At 42.9% G+C, this 15,636-nt stretch overlaps 1 protein-coding gene across 4 annotated transcripts in view; it reads right to left on the bottom strand.

Annotated features, from left to right (window-relative positions):
* Nucleotides 1-3,298: 3,298 nt before the first annotated feature.
* VGLL4 (vestigial like family member 4) overlaps nucleotides 3,299-15,636 on the bottom strand; it is an 84,125-nt gene continuing 71,787 nt past the window's right edge. For 2 of the 4 annotated variants that reach the window (XM_032698619.1, XM_032698617.1), the window contains 4 exons: nucleotides 11,363-11,585; nucleotides 8,268-8,385; nucleotides 5,963-6,152; nucleotides 3,299-4,705 (listed from right to left, as the gene is read on the bottom strand). In XM_032698619.1, the coding sequence (XP_032554510.1) occupies nucleotides 4,612-4,705; nucleotides 5,963-6,152; nucleotides 8,268-8,385; nucleotides 11,363-11,585 (625 nt within the window). In that variant the 3' untranslated portion in view covers nucleotides 3,299-4,611. Of the gene's footprint in view, nucleotides 6,153-8,267; nucleotides 8,386-11,362; nucleotides 11,586-15,636 lie in introns of all 4 variants that reach the window. The other 2 variants (XM_032698620.1, XM_032698618.1) reach the window with 1 other exon arrangement.

Here is a 15,636-nt window from a genome sequence, read left to right as displayed (position 1 = left end):
ATATAAACTCATGCCAGTGAATATCCATGTAGGACTAATCCTATGCCAACCATTTTCAGCAGGCAGGAATGTCAGTGGGTATTGATGCTGAAGTGATACAGCAGTTAGCAGCTGTAAACCCCTCAGTCTGTGCATTGTTGTCTGATGAACTGGGCTCCTGATTGTGTCACAAAGGAGAATATGAGATTTTCTTATTGATGGCTATAGGATGGGGACAGAGCCTGCCTTCAGCAGGACCCTGTCCACTCTGAGCACCAGAGGAAGGAGCAGCCCAAGAGGAGCCTGCACTGGGAATGGTCTGGTGTTTGGTGTCTTTGGACCTGGTCCCACTGTCTCTGCAGTATGGGTACATTGCAGAGGTGGACCTGGAGAGCTCTCATTTCTCTTTGAGCTGGGTCCTGTCCATGTTAAATGTAAACCCTGTATGGAGACTTTATGATGTTCTCAATGGGGCACTTGGTTCCCCTCATCAGTGCCTCAGAGCTGGTCTAGTGGGATCTGTGTCTCCTCAGTCAGTGTTTACTGGTGTGGAAGCTCCTGAGGAGCTCTCCACCTCTCACCCACCTCTGGAGACACGTAGTGCTGTTGCCTTATGTGTGTGACAGGAGAGCACCAAGGGAACACAGGAGGGCCTTGTCTGAAGAATAAGGCAGCTGCTGTGGGGCTGTATATAACTGCAGCTTAAAAAAATTGTCTCTTGGCTGCCTTATACCCAACAAATACACTTGAGAGCTGCTACACAGAGAGGGGTAGAATGTTCCCATGGAAGGAGAGGTTAAAAATTATTAAATTAGTATAGTTTCTATCATGAGCCCTTCAGGGATAAAATGTGTTTCAACAAACCACATAATCCAGCTGTGAAAAAACTGTCTGCTAAGGGAAGAGAGCTGGAGCCACGGTGTGTAACGTGCTTGGGTCTGTACCTGTGCCAGATGAGACAGGGAGCACGTCAGGAAGATGCAGAGTGGTTTCCTATTTCACTGTTCCTCAAGAAGGATCTAAAGAGAGTGTGAACGTTCCCCTCAGCCAAGCCCAAGTGAGCCAGTTTTGGCGAGTGCAGCTCTTGCTCAAATAACATTGAAAATACTTGAGATTGTTTTGCCAGGGTACCATGTTAAGCAACTTGACACATTGGCACAGTGTGTGGATGCTGGAGAAGTCCTTCATTCACAGCTTCATGGATTGTCTCTCCCACACAATGTCAGGAGTTGGAGCAGCCTGAGCAATGAGTGCTCTCCATCCTGCCACTGCACAGAGGTTGAAGGACATTTCTGCATCTCTTCTCCACTGACCAGTTTGGCCTTGCTGGAACAGCTGTTCTCATCCCCAGCAGTGTCTCAGCCGTGGGAGTGTTCCCCCACTGCAGTGACAGCTCAGCTGTGATTTGGGAAGCAGCTCCTCACTGGTGCAGTTACAGCCCCAGTCTGCGATGGTGAGCTGGTTACAGCTGTGAGTTCTGTGCATGTGCCATGTGAAGTCTGATAGTTGGTTATCCTGGGATAAGTGCAGCTGATTTAGGAGCAGCTGCAGCAATTCCCTGCTGAGCTCTCTGCAGCCATCTGACTCTAGAGTGCCCTCATCCAGTGCAGACCCCAGCGGGAGCAACTCTGAGCCCGGTACCATCTATAAACTCCCTTTGCTGCTGTGTGTGGTTTTAGTTTTAGAGGACATAAACATTGTGCAAGGTCCCTTCCACCCTGCTGGGCAAGCCCAGTCCATGGATAGGTCAGTGGTCACTTACTTATCAGTGACACCACTCACTGAGGACACAGAGACATCATGCCCAGGTGTATGGTACGCACATGATTATGTTCTGTTGGGTCACACCAGCACTGGCTATCTCTCTGGCCTCTGGATATATTTGTATGCAAAGGTAATTTTCACAACCAATCCATCTTGTAATGCATAGAGACAGCACTCACTGAACTCTGCACAAAGATCCCAACTCAATCCCAAGGGTATTTGTGGTCAGGTCCGTTTTCTAAAATTAAAATTTTGGTTAAAATTAAATTAGCAAAAATACGTGTATGTGTAGGGGTGAGATTACAAAGGCACAGCTGGAAGTTGCCTCTCACTTAGCTCCTATAAAAAAGCTATTACAAATACTGTGGGACTTAATGAAATGTGTGTATATGGTCTGGTTGTGTGTGTATGGCCTTGTTTCTCCTGGCCATGGTGCCACCCTCCTGCTTAGTAATTAGAAATATCATGTGGTAGGAAAAAAAATTATTGTTTTCTTCCTTTTACCATGTAGAAAATGGAACACATTGTAAGTTACTGACCTGAAAAATAGTGATGCTCTTTGGCATGTCTCATGGACACCCCCCCGGCCCCCCCTCCCCCAAAATCTTTGGTGCAGGGATGACTTTTTCCTGAAAGGAAATCAGCTCCCCTTGGAAAGCAGACTGTGAGGCTTGTGGGGTGTGTTGCCCTTGGCCTCCATCCCACACACCCTCACAACATGGATTTAGGCCTCTTTCCACCAGAGGGATGTGTTTCAGGTGTGTTAAACAAATAATTCTGGAAGGGGTGTCGCGGAATCTCTCCCACCCCAAGCCCAGCCACTGGACAGCCAAGCCAGACCTGCTATGTTTCCAAACCATTTAGGCCCCACTGCTCAAACAGGAACTTTGCGTCTTGTTACTTTTAGGGGCTCCTTTTTTAATTTTGGAACCCCCTCTCATGCATTCAGTGTTGAAAAGCCCTCTGCAGGCTCTTGCCTGGTTCACCAAGTTTTCTCAAACTCAGGTAATTAGAACACTTGTTTTTAAGGATTAACCATCTTCAGTTGATGAATGAATGATCTACCATTAGAATGCACCTTACCTGGAACACAAGATGGTGGATGTTGACATTTGAAATACAGTTGTCTTCTTCCTGTTCTCTAGGTAACAGGAAGAAGAAGTTGAGGGACAAATGAAATGGAAGAAAATCGAGACATTGGTTATTTTATGAATGAGGCAGAAATGCAGGACCAGCTGGTGTTTTCCAAACCAGTCCCTGTTCTGGAGCAGGTGCTGGTGAGCTCCTCTAGGCCCAGCACAGCTGCTGGGGCAGCAACAGATTCTTTTTGTTGCTGAAAAGATTTTTTTCTTGACAAAGTCTTGTAGGGACCCCCCTGCCAAGGCTCAGGTGAGGCTGTGGCAGCCCCTTTGGTGGGGTCACCGTCCTGAACAAGGTGGGTTCATTGGAAGGAGACCAGGACATGACCAGAGGCTTGTTTCTGCTTCCAGCTCCAGAGGCACAGACACCAATTTCCTCTCTTGCCAAGCAATACAGAGGCATAGGAACACACCTGTGATTTAAGAGCACTTTATTGTTCTTTAAGGCTACTTTTGAGTACAAAAAAAAAAGATGGCCTGCCAAACCTTTTTTTTTTTTCCAGGTGAAACAAGGCCACAAAAGAATGGTATATTACAGATTTACAAACACAGAGAGAATTGCTTAAACTGAACTGTAGATAACCTGGCTCTGTGAAGAAACTTCACCACGTCTCGTGATGGTGAGTTCAGTTTAGTGTCCTTCCACCTCCCCCCAACCCTTTGGCTTTCGTGACATTGTTTTGTCCAATAATAAATGTTTTGCTGGACATAGCACGTTAAATCTTTATTGCCCTCAAATCCATTTACCTATCTCAGATAAGTAAATGTAACCTTGTAAAACAGCTATTATTGAAAATATTAGCTTTAAAACCATTATCTTACTTGTGTTTACAAAGAAATATAGGAGTCACATTTTCCACAGAGTCCATCTACAGTATTAGTATTGACTGTTATACTGCTCAGTAGCCTCTAGCAATAACAAATGAGTGGCTATTAATGCTAATGCAGTGTCCTCATAGAATAACTGTGTTCCTGCACTTTTACTGTATTACAGACAAATCTACAACAAAAAAAAAAGATCAACTTTTTTCTCCAACCAAAAAAAAAATAATAAATGAATGATTACAATAAAGGAAAGGGAAAAATTAAATAGCTACATATCATTAACAAATTAATTGTTCCTCAAAAAATACCTACAAATTTCTCTGTACATTCTTTACGCACAGCGTAACGATGGTCTTAAAGTTACCTATATAAAAAAGTGTTCTTTTAACAATCGTCCTACAGAGAGTAGGGTACTGAATGCCAAAGCAAGGAAGCGTTGACTACCCAGTAAGATGGTAGTGAAATGTGTAAAACTGGGGGCTTAGATGTTGGGTTTTTTTTATTTTTTTATTTTTTTTTAAAGAAAACTGAGCAGCCACCTTCTCACCAAGAGTAAGAGCCAATCTCCCCATCTCTTTCTACCCTGCACCCTTTCCAAATTAAATAGCTTAACTTTAAAAAAAAAAAAAAGGCATAAAATAAAAGCCACAGTGGACCCAATACTGTAACACAGTCCATAATACATCACGTGTAGTTCATCTTCCAACTAGTTCTCATTTTCTACACTGAACCAATTGTTTCAGGTAACCCAGTATAAAAAAAAAGCCCTAGTTGCAACTGTATTGGGAAGATGGAATGTACGGGGGAGAGTAGTTACACTTAACAAGAAAAAGAGAAGCTCTTAGCACTAGCACAGCTGTGGTTTCATGCCTGCCTCTACTACCTAATTTCTAGTTAGTAGCTATCAATATAGCAAATGATAATAAATGCAGTAATACCTGTATAAAGTCTCTACTGGAGGAATGTTTGCTGCAACTTGGCATCGGTTTAGGAATAGGCTTAAGAAAAAGGAAAAAAAAAAAGACAGAAAGAAAGATCATATGTCACAAACTGTAACAATCTGTTGTCCAGCCAAGATCCGTAACAGTAGCAGTTCCTGCAGCTAGTTAAGGGTAGATTACACAGACTTGGTTTTAGGAAGCAGATCCCTGTGAAGCAGCAGTGCTGCAACCAGGGAGGGTGGCTGGATCTGCGCAGAGCTCAGCATCCTGGTGCCAGCAGCCACCAGCTCCAAGGGTGGCACGAGGCCTGTCCTGAGGCTGCCCTCGATGCTGGCTGCTGCTAAAGTGAATATCAAATACAAATACCATAGAGTACAACTGTACCAGCAGTAAGTATATCTAGGATTGTTACTGACAAAAATAAACTAGTTCTGAAGAAAAGCTAATAAGTATTATGATTCTTACTGTCTATACATTAATAGATACCAGCTATTTTTCATAAAACATGCATCGTTAAGCACTATGGAACCCTCCAACCTCAGCTCTAGTCTAACAAACTGCAGTGTTTAGGAAAAAATGCCCGTGTTCTGTAAATTATGCAGTCCAGTTGCAAGCACTAAGCACCTGAAATCTAAAGAGAGAAAGACCTATAACCTGTATGAGACTTCCCCTTCCAAAGCTGTTTTGCTTTAAGAAAAATCAAACTGATAGAAATGTCATCCTTAAACCCTTTTTTCAGCAGTTTGCCCTCAAAATATTAGCCTCTTCCAGAAAGTTGCTGTGCAACTTCAGTCCTCCTCCAATAGTGCAAATCATACGTAACAGTTCTTTTCAAGTATATACATACAAAATTACTTCACAGAGGGAAAAAAAAAAAAAAGCAATCTAAGCAAACCAGACAAATTCTAGTCTTAAGAAGCTAAGAAAAGCAAAAAGGACTGGGGTCAACCAACTAAGTGTAATGGCTTTTGTGGATTAGCGTGCATTATTTTCTTAAGGGGCAGCAGATTTGCATCAGAGGTTTCTTTGGTAATTGAGGCAGGAAAAAAGGATGCTACATCATATGAATCTTTATGAAATAGTTCCTGCTATTGTCTTTAAGGGCACCCTTTCACAAAAAAAAAGTGAGTACACAATAACGTGTTGAAAACTAACCTCTCCTCCCCCAACACTACCTAAGCACTGTTCAAAGCTCAGTCAAACCATGCAAATTGACAAAGGGAAGGGTCCTCTCCTCAGGAGACCACGGAGGGTGAGTGATTATGATTGACCATGTGAGAGGAAGGGGAAGACTGGCCCCGCCGTGACGCTGACTCAGGGCTGCTGGAGACGCCGTCCTTGGCAGCTTTGATCTGCAGCCACGTGTCCCCCAGTGCTTTGGCAAAGTGGTCATCAACTGAGCCCGTGATGGACACCGAGTTTGCCACTGGCTCAGGCTCCTTGTAGTTCTTGCCGAGGCTCCGGCGGAAGTGCTCCTCCACCACTGGGTCACAGGCAGTGGTGGCTGTGGGGAAAGGAGGCACAGGATGTGTTAGAACCCTGGCACCAAGGGCTGGATCCACAACCCACATTTTCTCCTGTATTTCTGTAGCAAAACACAGGATGGTTTGGGTAGGGAGAGACCTTAAATCCAATCTCGTGGGCAGGGACACCTTCCACACAACCAGGTTGATCCAAGCCCTGTCCAGCCTGGTCTTGGACATTTCCAGGGATGGGGCAGCCACAGCTTCTCTGGGCAACCTGTGCCAGGGGTCTCACCACCCTCACAGAGAAGAATTTCTTTCCAATATCCAACCTAAATCTACCCTCCTTTAACTTAAGGCCACTTGTCCTGTCACTGCAAGCCTTCATGAAAAGGCTATCTCAGCATGAGGCCAGGCTTCCTTACATCATTAGGGGACTGTTAGTGAATGGGATGGGGAAGAAGAAATGAAAATGAAGTAAAAATGGAGTTAAGTATTTTTGCATTTCTGTGACCTGCAACAGGTGAGCATTTTACATATAATTATATTCTCCCTCAGCCTACTAATAGCTACAGCTGCAATTCTGTGGAAACCCTCTCCCCGAACAATAACATAGAATTTATCTTTAGGCTTAAACAGAATTGAAGATGTAAATGGTTCTTTAAAAATCACATCCCAGTCAGGTGTGAGGCGCCCTCATTCTAAATTACATGCCAAGAGCTGACCTCAGGGTTTCATCTTACTTCACACACTTGTGCTTGGAGCAGTCAGGAAACTAAATGAAATCATTACCTTTGCACTGGGTGCATTAAACTGATGTAATACTATTAAAAAAGGAACAAAGAACCTGAAAAGACAGGTTTTGTACAGTAATTCCTCAGACTAAATATGGCAGAGCTGCAGTTTTACATTTTAGAAACAGTATCTGTGTCTAAATGAGAATTGCCTTTCAGAAAGCACTTGGAACTGTCGGGATCCATGGCACTGGCATCTGTGCTACAGCAAGGTCTGACTGATCCCAAAATAAACGTGAGTGAGTGTCATGCATAAACCTCTTCACCTGACAGGAGACAAATCTTTTCTGGAAACCCAAGCCCATGTAAGTGCAGCTGAGGTCTCCTGCACCTCTCCTGAGACCACTAACACTAGTTCATGAGAAAACTTGTAACAGCTGAGGTCCCTATTGACTGATTTTTCAAGAGTCTAAGGGTCTCCTTCAGCTTCTAATTCTAATTCTAGTTAGCACTTCAGCTTCTAAATCTAGTTATCAACAATACACTGAGCTTTACAAAATCAAAAAAATACTGCTACTAATAATACTAATACCCTACTACTATAGACTTCTAGGTTCCTGCCTACATCACACTGGTGTTGTTCCATGGACACATCCAGGTTGACGAAGCTCCACTGCCGTGACCTTTCAGCAATGCTGTGTGTTAAAGCTCTGCCTCAGCAGGTAAAGAACTTGACATGAAAGGGCTGTGCTTCCCCTGGGCTTTCCCACTCTGCAGTGGGAGAGATGAACAGAAATGGGCCCAGGTTTCCCAGCAAGTATTGCCTGAACAGATTTCATGAAAAGTACTGATTGCATAGAAGGCAGAAAGTTAAAACTTCCTGCTTGGGTTGCTGTAGCAACTGCCCTCCAACGCTTTTTGTGTTATCCATGCAGCGCTGGGTGGAGGGTATGGGCTTTGGAAGAGTATGTGTAGCTGCAGGAAAGATTTTTGTGACTGCAGCTGAATAGTAAGAGTTTACTGGCTATTGAAAGACTGGAGAAACTACAGCTCCTAAAATATGGTTCCATAGTTGGATCTGCTGGCCCTGGCTGCTGTTTGTCAGATGGACTAAAATAAACATAATGACTTATTTGTCTGTGTGGGGTGATTTTTTTAAAGCAGCTTTTCAAACCAAGAAGAAAGAGCACCTCTTCCCCTCCCCCCACCCTTTACTTTGAATTGGTACTTTCTTCAGTGACACAGGATCGATGGTTAGAAAGTGCCTGTCCAGGGAGAAGATATACAAAGAGGTGTCCATTGTTTCACCTCTTTTTTTATTCCTGTTAATACATCAGTGCCTGCACCAGCTAAGGTTGGTGAGCCCATTCTGTTCTCCTGGGATTCTGCTGAGGCCGTGGGGAGTTTGGAGGTGTCACTTACTGCTGGAGAGTCTCCTGTAGGCAGGCCCGGAGCTGCAGCCGCTGTGGGCGATGGGGCAGTGGGAGAGGCTGCAGTTGCGGTTGTTGGCAGAGGCACAGGTGATGACAGAGGGACGGTTCTGGGGGGGGACACATAGGAAAGCTGTTACTCACTCAGGCAATCAGCCACAGCAGCACCAATTAAACCCATGAACTATGCGATTCAACAAAGCACATTAAACCCCCCAAAATATTCAGCTTTAAAAAAAAAAAAAAAAAAATCCGCACTTAAAATTCCAAAATTCCACCGTTATGGAAATAAAGTGGTGAGCGGCCACACAGAAAAAGGGCAGTGTGAAAGCGAATAATTACAAGCATTAAAATGATTTTACAGTGACTGTTTCAACCTCACAGACATTCCATATGCAACACTAAATGTCAAATGTCAACACATTAAATTTCATCCTACGGCCACACATCTGTGTCATTCCAGGACTCAGAAGGGCTTTGCAGATTTTACAGGTATTTATTTGTCATCTTGGTGTTACCCAAGTTTTTCATTCAGAAGTTGAGTTTTCCTAGCTCTAATTCTGTATTCTATATTGCAGACACAAAGCAGTAATGTATAATTTGAAGAACTCCTGAGCCAGTCTTGACCACAAATACTTTCCTGTTGTAATTAATCTGCTCTCCAGCACTACTTAGTTAGCATAATCTTTTTTCATTCTCAACACATGCAAATTTCCCAAAATCTATATTACATCATCATAGCTCTGCCATCTATACTTTGTACAAAGTGTAAACATAAAATACTCTTTTTATAGTTGTTTACTATGTAAATGTTACATTGAAACAAGGCCTTGGGAAAAGAAATGTCCCAGTTTCTCCAAGTGGCTGAAGGGAAAGAACACAGGTATTGGAATAGATTTGCTTTGCATCTTTGGTATATTTTCTGATACAAAGAGTCCATTATACTCAATGCAAGTTAATTGTTAGGTTTTCAGAAAAAATTAACAGAATTGATGTAATTTAACTTCTTGTCCATTTTACAAATCTGTGAAGCAAACTCACAAAAATCACTGCATTACCCTGACACAAGGTCAGTGGGGAAGAAGGGAGTTTTCCTTGTTTGGTGGAGCAAGAGCAAGAGTGAAGTCTTGCTCTTACCAGTAAAGAGCAAGATCTGTAAAGTAAAAGAGCTGAGCTTTTTAGGGAGGTTTAACACCATTTGGCAGGACAGGAATTTTACACAACAGGCTAGCTACATCTCACTGCACTGACAACAAAGTAGAAAAAAGGAAATAAAGAAAAAAAAGGAAGTATTTGATTTTTTGGAAGCATTTCACATGTGGAAGTATTTATTTTCTACAGAGGCTAAGATGTTGTACCTCTTTGAAGCGTTTTTTTGAGAAGGGTATGTATGCTAATCTTTTCAAAAGAGTATTTTTGACATGTAAGAGGTAATAATGCCTCAGGAATCCATGTGCCAATACCACGAAGGATCCAAGAGGCAGGATAAGGCATCTTAGAGAGTCCCCTGCTGTGGTTGTGTGTGTGTACAGAGCACTGAGCAGAATACAGGCACTTGTATGAAAATACTGAGGTAAATTTAGTAGCAGTGAGTACAACGGAATACAGAATAACCCCGCTCTGCTGAAAATAAGAAAGAAATTTTTCCCCACCTGCTATTAGAAACAGAGTAAGATGAAATCCTGTTCAACATGTTAAGGTGAAAAAACCCCACAAAACCAAACCATGAATCAACCTAAGGTTTCTTTTTATCACTAGACTTTTTATTTTGGATGATTTCTATTCTGTGATCTTAGCAAGGTCTTACCTCAACATCCTATTTTCCCAAGAAAAATGACTGTAATCTAATTCAGACCATCAAAGATGACAGGAGAGAGGAATCCAGTACTGGGCAGCAGGAATCAGCCCAGGTCAGACAGAATGTCAGTGGTGCAGCTGCTGAGCAGGGACACAGCAGTAATGCTGTCAAAGGGCACTGGTGTTGTCACTGGAGCCTGTCTCTTCTCTTCTGTCATCACTGATAACCAAGAGCAAGGAACAGCTGACCTGCACTGAACAGTAGCTCTGCAAGCTACTGCCAAGGGGTGTGAGAGAGCAGCAGTGCAAAGTTGGGGTTTGGCACAGCAAAATGTGAGGGACTTGTGTACACAGCCAACTCCCGTGGAAATCCACAGGGGATGGGAAGTTGATGGCTCCAGTGAAAAGCACATGAAAAACCATCTACTCCACGTGTTCACCCTTTGCAGGCATCATTGCAGGAGGGAAGGAAGGAAGGATGGATTTGGGTACATGGGCCAGTTTCATCTCTCAGTGCTGCAGCTCATCACAACTCAATTCTCTTGCTTTGTCTCTCCACTTGTAAGAGGGATCGATGCGAGTCTGACACTTAACTGTTCTTGTAGAACCTGCATAGGCTCATCTTCAGCACTTCTGAAGCAAAACAAGTGCAATGTGCAAGAAAGTCAAGAAACAACCAATCAACAAAAAAACCCCTCCAATAACCACTCCAGCATATGGAAATAAAGTATAAAATAATCAAAAACAATTACTTGGCTTTAGGAAAAGTTGTTATGACACAACATTGCTCTGAACAATGCAGCTTTTGGCTGGCTAAAACAACTAAGATCATTCCAGCTTCTTTCACCTGGAACATTCATTCAGTGCAAAATTTTCCCTTATGCCCTTTTTGTCCTGCAAAAAGAGAGCCGGGACAGAGGGGAGGGGAGCACACATGGATCACCAAGAGGGGCACAGGTGATACCCTCTACCTGCAAATTGCATCAGTCATTGCCTAGCAGGTACTGGGGCTTCACTGAACCACACACTTTGCATTCCCAATTAAAACACGTGCGTCAGGGAAAGCAGAAAGGCCAAGAAATCTGTGACAGATACATTTACACAGCAGTGATATATTCACATTACACACGATGAGCTGTGACGTTCACTGCGTGTTTTTAAAATACATTTTGCCTGAGGAATAGTATCTCCTCTCTATTGTAATTCACAAAACGTTCTGCTTATACCTGGGAGTCCTCCCTGTATCCACAGCCAGCACTCTCCACCCACACAGCTCCTGCCAGCCTGTACCTGCTGCCGTTCCACAGAAGTCAGTGTTGGTGTGATGCCGACTGTCCTGGTTGCATCCATGCTGGTTTTGGTCAGTGCTAGAGGTTGATCCACACTCAAGCTTGGGATTGAGGCATACATGTGATTGGCATGAAGGCTCATTGTCGGGGCAGCTGCCCTCTCGATGGGGCTGCGACTCCTCTCCCGGTGTTCCTTCCGGTAATCCCCGTTGGAAGTCTTGTTTCTAAGGCAGGAAAGAAAAAAGGCCTTACTGTTGTTCCAAGCTCTTCTGAGATATGCAACATCAAATCCCTGTAAGAAACACCAGGAAATGCGCTTTGCTTGAGCTGTGGGAGGTGTAGAATCAATCCCTCAGTGAGGTACCCCTGGTCTATCCAGCCTCCTCCCTGCAAAGAGAAGCCAATCATCCCCATTTTCAACCTCTGGCAGCCAGCATTTCTCTTCACTGTAGAATTTCTTCAGATATTCATTCAGATGCACCGAGTTAAAGTGACAACTTTTTTAAGATCAGATAACTCCTCATTTAACATACTGTTAATCCCACTCCCTCTCCTAACACTGCAATATTCACTGCTGAAGCCCAAGGAAAGTTTATTTTACTGAAGAGACAAAGTTGATATCAACAAAAATGCAGTGAGTCAAGGCAGGAAGCAAAATCTTCAGAGCAGAAAATGACGGAAAAGCAAACTACACTGCACTTACCTCAGAATCATTTAATTACAACTGCTCTTTCAAAAGAGTAATTTCAAACTACTCCTGAAAAGTAAATCCCAGTAGATGTGCTCACATAATTAGCCTATCATTCATTGCAATGGAAATAAAGCTGGGTTTGAATCTAGGGATGAGAGTCTTCAGTTTCCATACAGCAATATAATTGTCATTAAAGGCAAACCAGTGACTCAAGGGAAAGGCACTTCACTCATAACCCAGGGAAGTGTGGGTATCACTGGCAGTCTGGGGAGTACCAGTGTTGTAAGAGTTCACACACTTGCAGGGACTGGTCACTGAGTTTCAAACTGCAAACTCCATCAATCCTTCCCATAGGAAGGCACCAGAGGAGAAAGCTGGCTTTGTGCAAAATAAAACCTGTCTTCAGAAGATTATTGAAGTACTAATGAAGTGTCCTATGTGTCCTGTGTATAAGTGGGTAAAATCCAAAGTGGTTTTCCTCCCATTTTTTAAAGCATATCACAGCAAATTAATATGCAGGAGCAACCTTTAACAATGCTGATGAATATTAGGCAGAGAGAGAAAAGGAATCAATTCAATACTGAAGTTATAAGTTCAAAAAACTAATGCCTGTTTCAATATCTGAGGAAATGTCTCCAAAAGGAAGGCTGAGGGGAAAAAAGCCCTGCCAGTCGAGGGAAATAAGGAACCCATAAAACACCCAAACAGGGTGTGGGGATGTCCCATGGTGATCCTGTCCTGGATCCTGGCCAGTCCTGAATCTTTTAGCCTCACCAGCATCCGGTGGTCAGGGATTCCGCAGTCTAAACGACATACTTTGTTAGTACCTTTTCTTCACGGGCTCTTTTTGGTTTTTTTTAACCTAAAATCTCTCTTGGTCTGCTCTTGCCTCGATTTTTGTATTAGGCGAGAGACAAAGCCATTGCTCCCTGCCCATCATCTTCATGCCACTCCCAAGTTCATCTCTGTTCAACAACCTTTTTTTCCCAATGTAATACTTTATTCAGATAAAACCTGTTCCCATATCTTTGTGGCCCCTCTCAGGTAAGAGCTAGAAAAGTGATCATCTTTCTAGGGAGGAGGATCCAGATCTCTGCTGTGTTGAGAAACTTCTCACAGTTCTTCAGTGCTATTGCTGAGCTTGCTTAAGAGTCACGTGGTTGTACAGAAATCTGCTATTGCTGCCTGAATCAAATTTCATTTATTGTGGTAAAGATAGGGTTAATATGATGTCAGGCAACCAGTGACTTCAGAACTTCAGGACAAAGCCCTCAAGCAGATTCCCCTGGCATGCTTAGGAGGGAACAGCCAACAGCATAACAATAGGATTTGTAACCCTTTGGATCCCCCTGCTCTGCCCCCCCCATCTCTTTCAACTAATTCCAATTTAGCAGTTGCAGGTCAGCAGAACCAACCAGCAGATCCAGCCTCAAAGGTCTCACAGCTGGTGCTCAAGATGGTCCCTGAACACCCTGTGTTTCCCAAACCTCTCTGCAGGCTGGATTTGGACAGCATAAAGCAGCTCAAATCCAGCAGGAATGGCTCTCCCAGCCTCGGGCCTGTTTCAGTTGCACTGCTCTGCAGGAGCAGCAGGAAAGTTTGGAATTGTAGTGCTCTGAGCTAATGACTGATGCAAATGTGAGTTAATGGCAGCGCCGGGGACTATATTTAACATACAGTAGCCTCCTCTTGAATTGCAGTACGGAAACAGCTCCTGGACACAACCAAACCGTCCTGCCCCACCCCGAGGAAGCAAGCGGGGAACTTCAGAAATAGCACAGCAGCCATGAGATATCCTGGGAAACAGCAACACGGAAAGCCACGGCAAAAATCACCGTTTAAATGAAGGCTGTGTAGGGATGGCTTGTTCTCTGTCCTGCAATGAAGAATCTTTGGCAGCTGCAAGCCAAATTCTTACTTTTCAACAAAATATTATCTGGTCTACTACAATTTAAATGACCATTTGGAGGTTGCAAAACCACCTACAGCTCCAGCACATTCCTACTTTTCACTCCCTCAAAGAAAAGAATAATCTCTGTTCAGAATTTTTCTGTTTTAATAAGCACAAGTTGATTTTCAAGGGAAAAATTTAGTTTCCTCCACCAAAAATACTTGTAAAATGAGTCAAAAAAATGTAGCTACACCAGTTGTTTGGGGGTTTTGTCTTACAACTCACTTTTCAACAACTTAGTGCTGCATTTACTGGGGAGTGGGGCTGTCAAGTGACCACTGATGAACAAACTTACTGAAATTCCCAAGCAAAATACATTTTCCATTTTACACAACAGCACCTATTTCACTCATCCTCACTTTAAGCAAAAAGTCACAGCCCTAAATAGGAGTGAACTGGTAGTTTTGCTGCCCTCAAAACACCCAAACCAACAAAAAACCAAACAAAAACCCCAACTCTTAACAAAAACTAAAACACAAAAAAACCCCAACAACACTTTCCTGCAAAGATTTTTGGAAGGGACCAAAAAACTGGGCAATGAGATCAGCCTGGAACAAGCACAGCAGGCAGACTTTCCCTAAAGACACCTAAAATTATTGAGTTATCTCAGCAATCTCAGCAGGCCGCACCCCAGCCCTGTCTGTAAGCAAATAATGCCCTCTTCCTAAATTAGAACAACTCCTCTTCTGGCCAGGGAACTGTTTTATACTCCACTCTTCAAAGATCCTCTCCTCAATTCATCTACCTTCAGCTATATAGTCTTCGCAAAAAAAAGAAAAATACCTGAAGCTTCTACTTCCACATCAGATATTGTTTTTTCTGAGCCCAGCTGGAAATGTTACAGCACTGTGTAGGACAGTAACATGATAGCTCTGCCCTTATGAAAATACGCCAGCACTTGTTAGTCCCTCCTATTTAAATATAAACAGCAAATCCTACAGATATCCGACTCCACTTGTAAGACAATTGTACTTAAAATTACTTATAGGGTATTCATCAATTTCCCATTATTAAGTAATTTTAGTTTAAAATGACACTTTAGAAATAATTTTCTATTAGAAATGGAAAATTTTTTACAATTTCAAAATGATTAATTATTATTATTGACAGAAGTCATTCTTGTTTTGCTATTAGACACTATTTGAGGGGGCAGCAAAACTGCATGTGTGTGAAGATAATTACATTTCACTGAAGTCCATCAGTTTAAACATTCCACGTGCACTGAACAAGGAGAAATGCATCCCTTAGGTCAAACATAAGGGCAGAAAATTACAAAGAAGGATTTCTGACCAAGTTTGAAAAAGAACTTAAAAATATATACCTCAAATAAATCTAGCTGTCTAAACAGCTTTGCCATCCCCAGACTCCACTTCATCTTAAAAACCAGCATATGAAACCCTGGGCTCCATGTGCAGTGGGGGAGATGCCAGTGCAACTCTACTGGCTTAAAAAATAGCAATTCCCATGGTGAGACCATCAGTCATATCCACCACCCCTCCGCCCTGCTAACACAGGTAATTCCAGCTACTTGCAGGTTTATTTTAGCAAAATTACAATTCCAACCTAAAATTAATTTCTCCAACACTTGAAAAGCAGACAATTGTTTCCCATGTTGCTTCCCAATGAATCATAA

Source organism: Chiroxiphia lanceolata, chromosome 11 (genome assembly GCF_009829145.1).
Source record: "Chiroxiphia lanceolata isolate bChiLan1 chromosome 11, bChiLan1.pri, whole genome shotgun sequence".
NCBI lineage: Eukaryota > Metazoa > Chordata > Aves > Passeriformes > Pipridae > Chiroxiphia > Chiroxiphia lanceolata.
The sequence above is the reverse complement of the archived record's forward strand: the minus strand, read 5'-3'. Positions and strand labels throughout refer to the sequence as shown.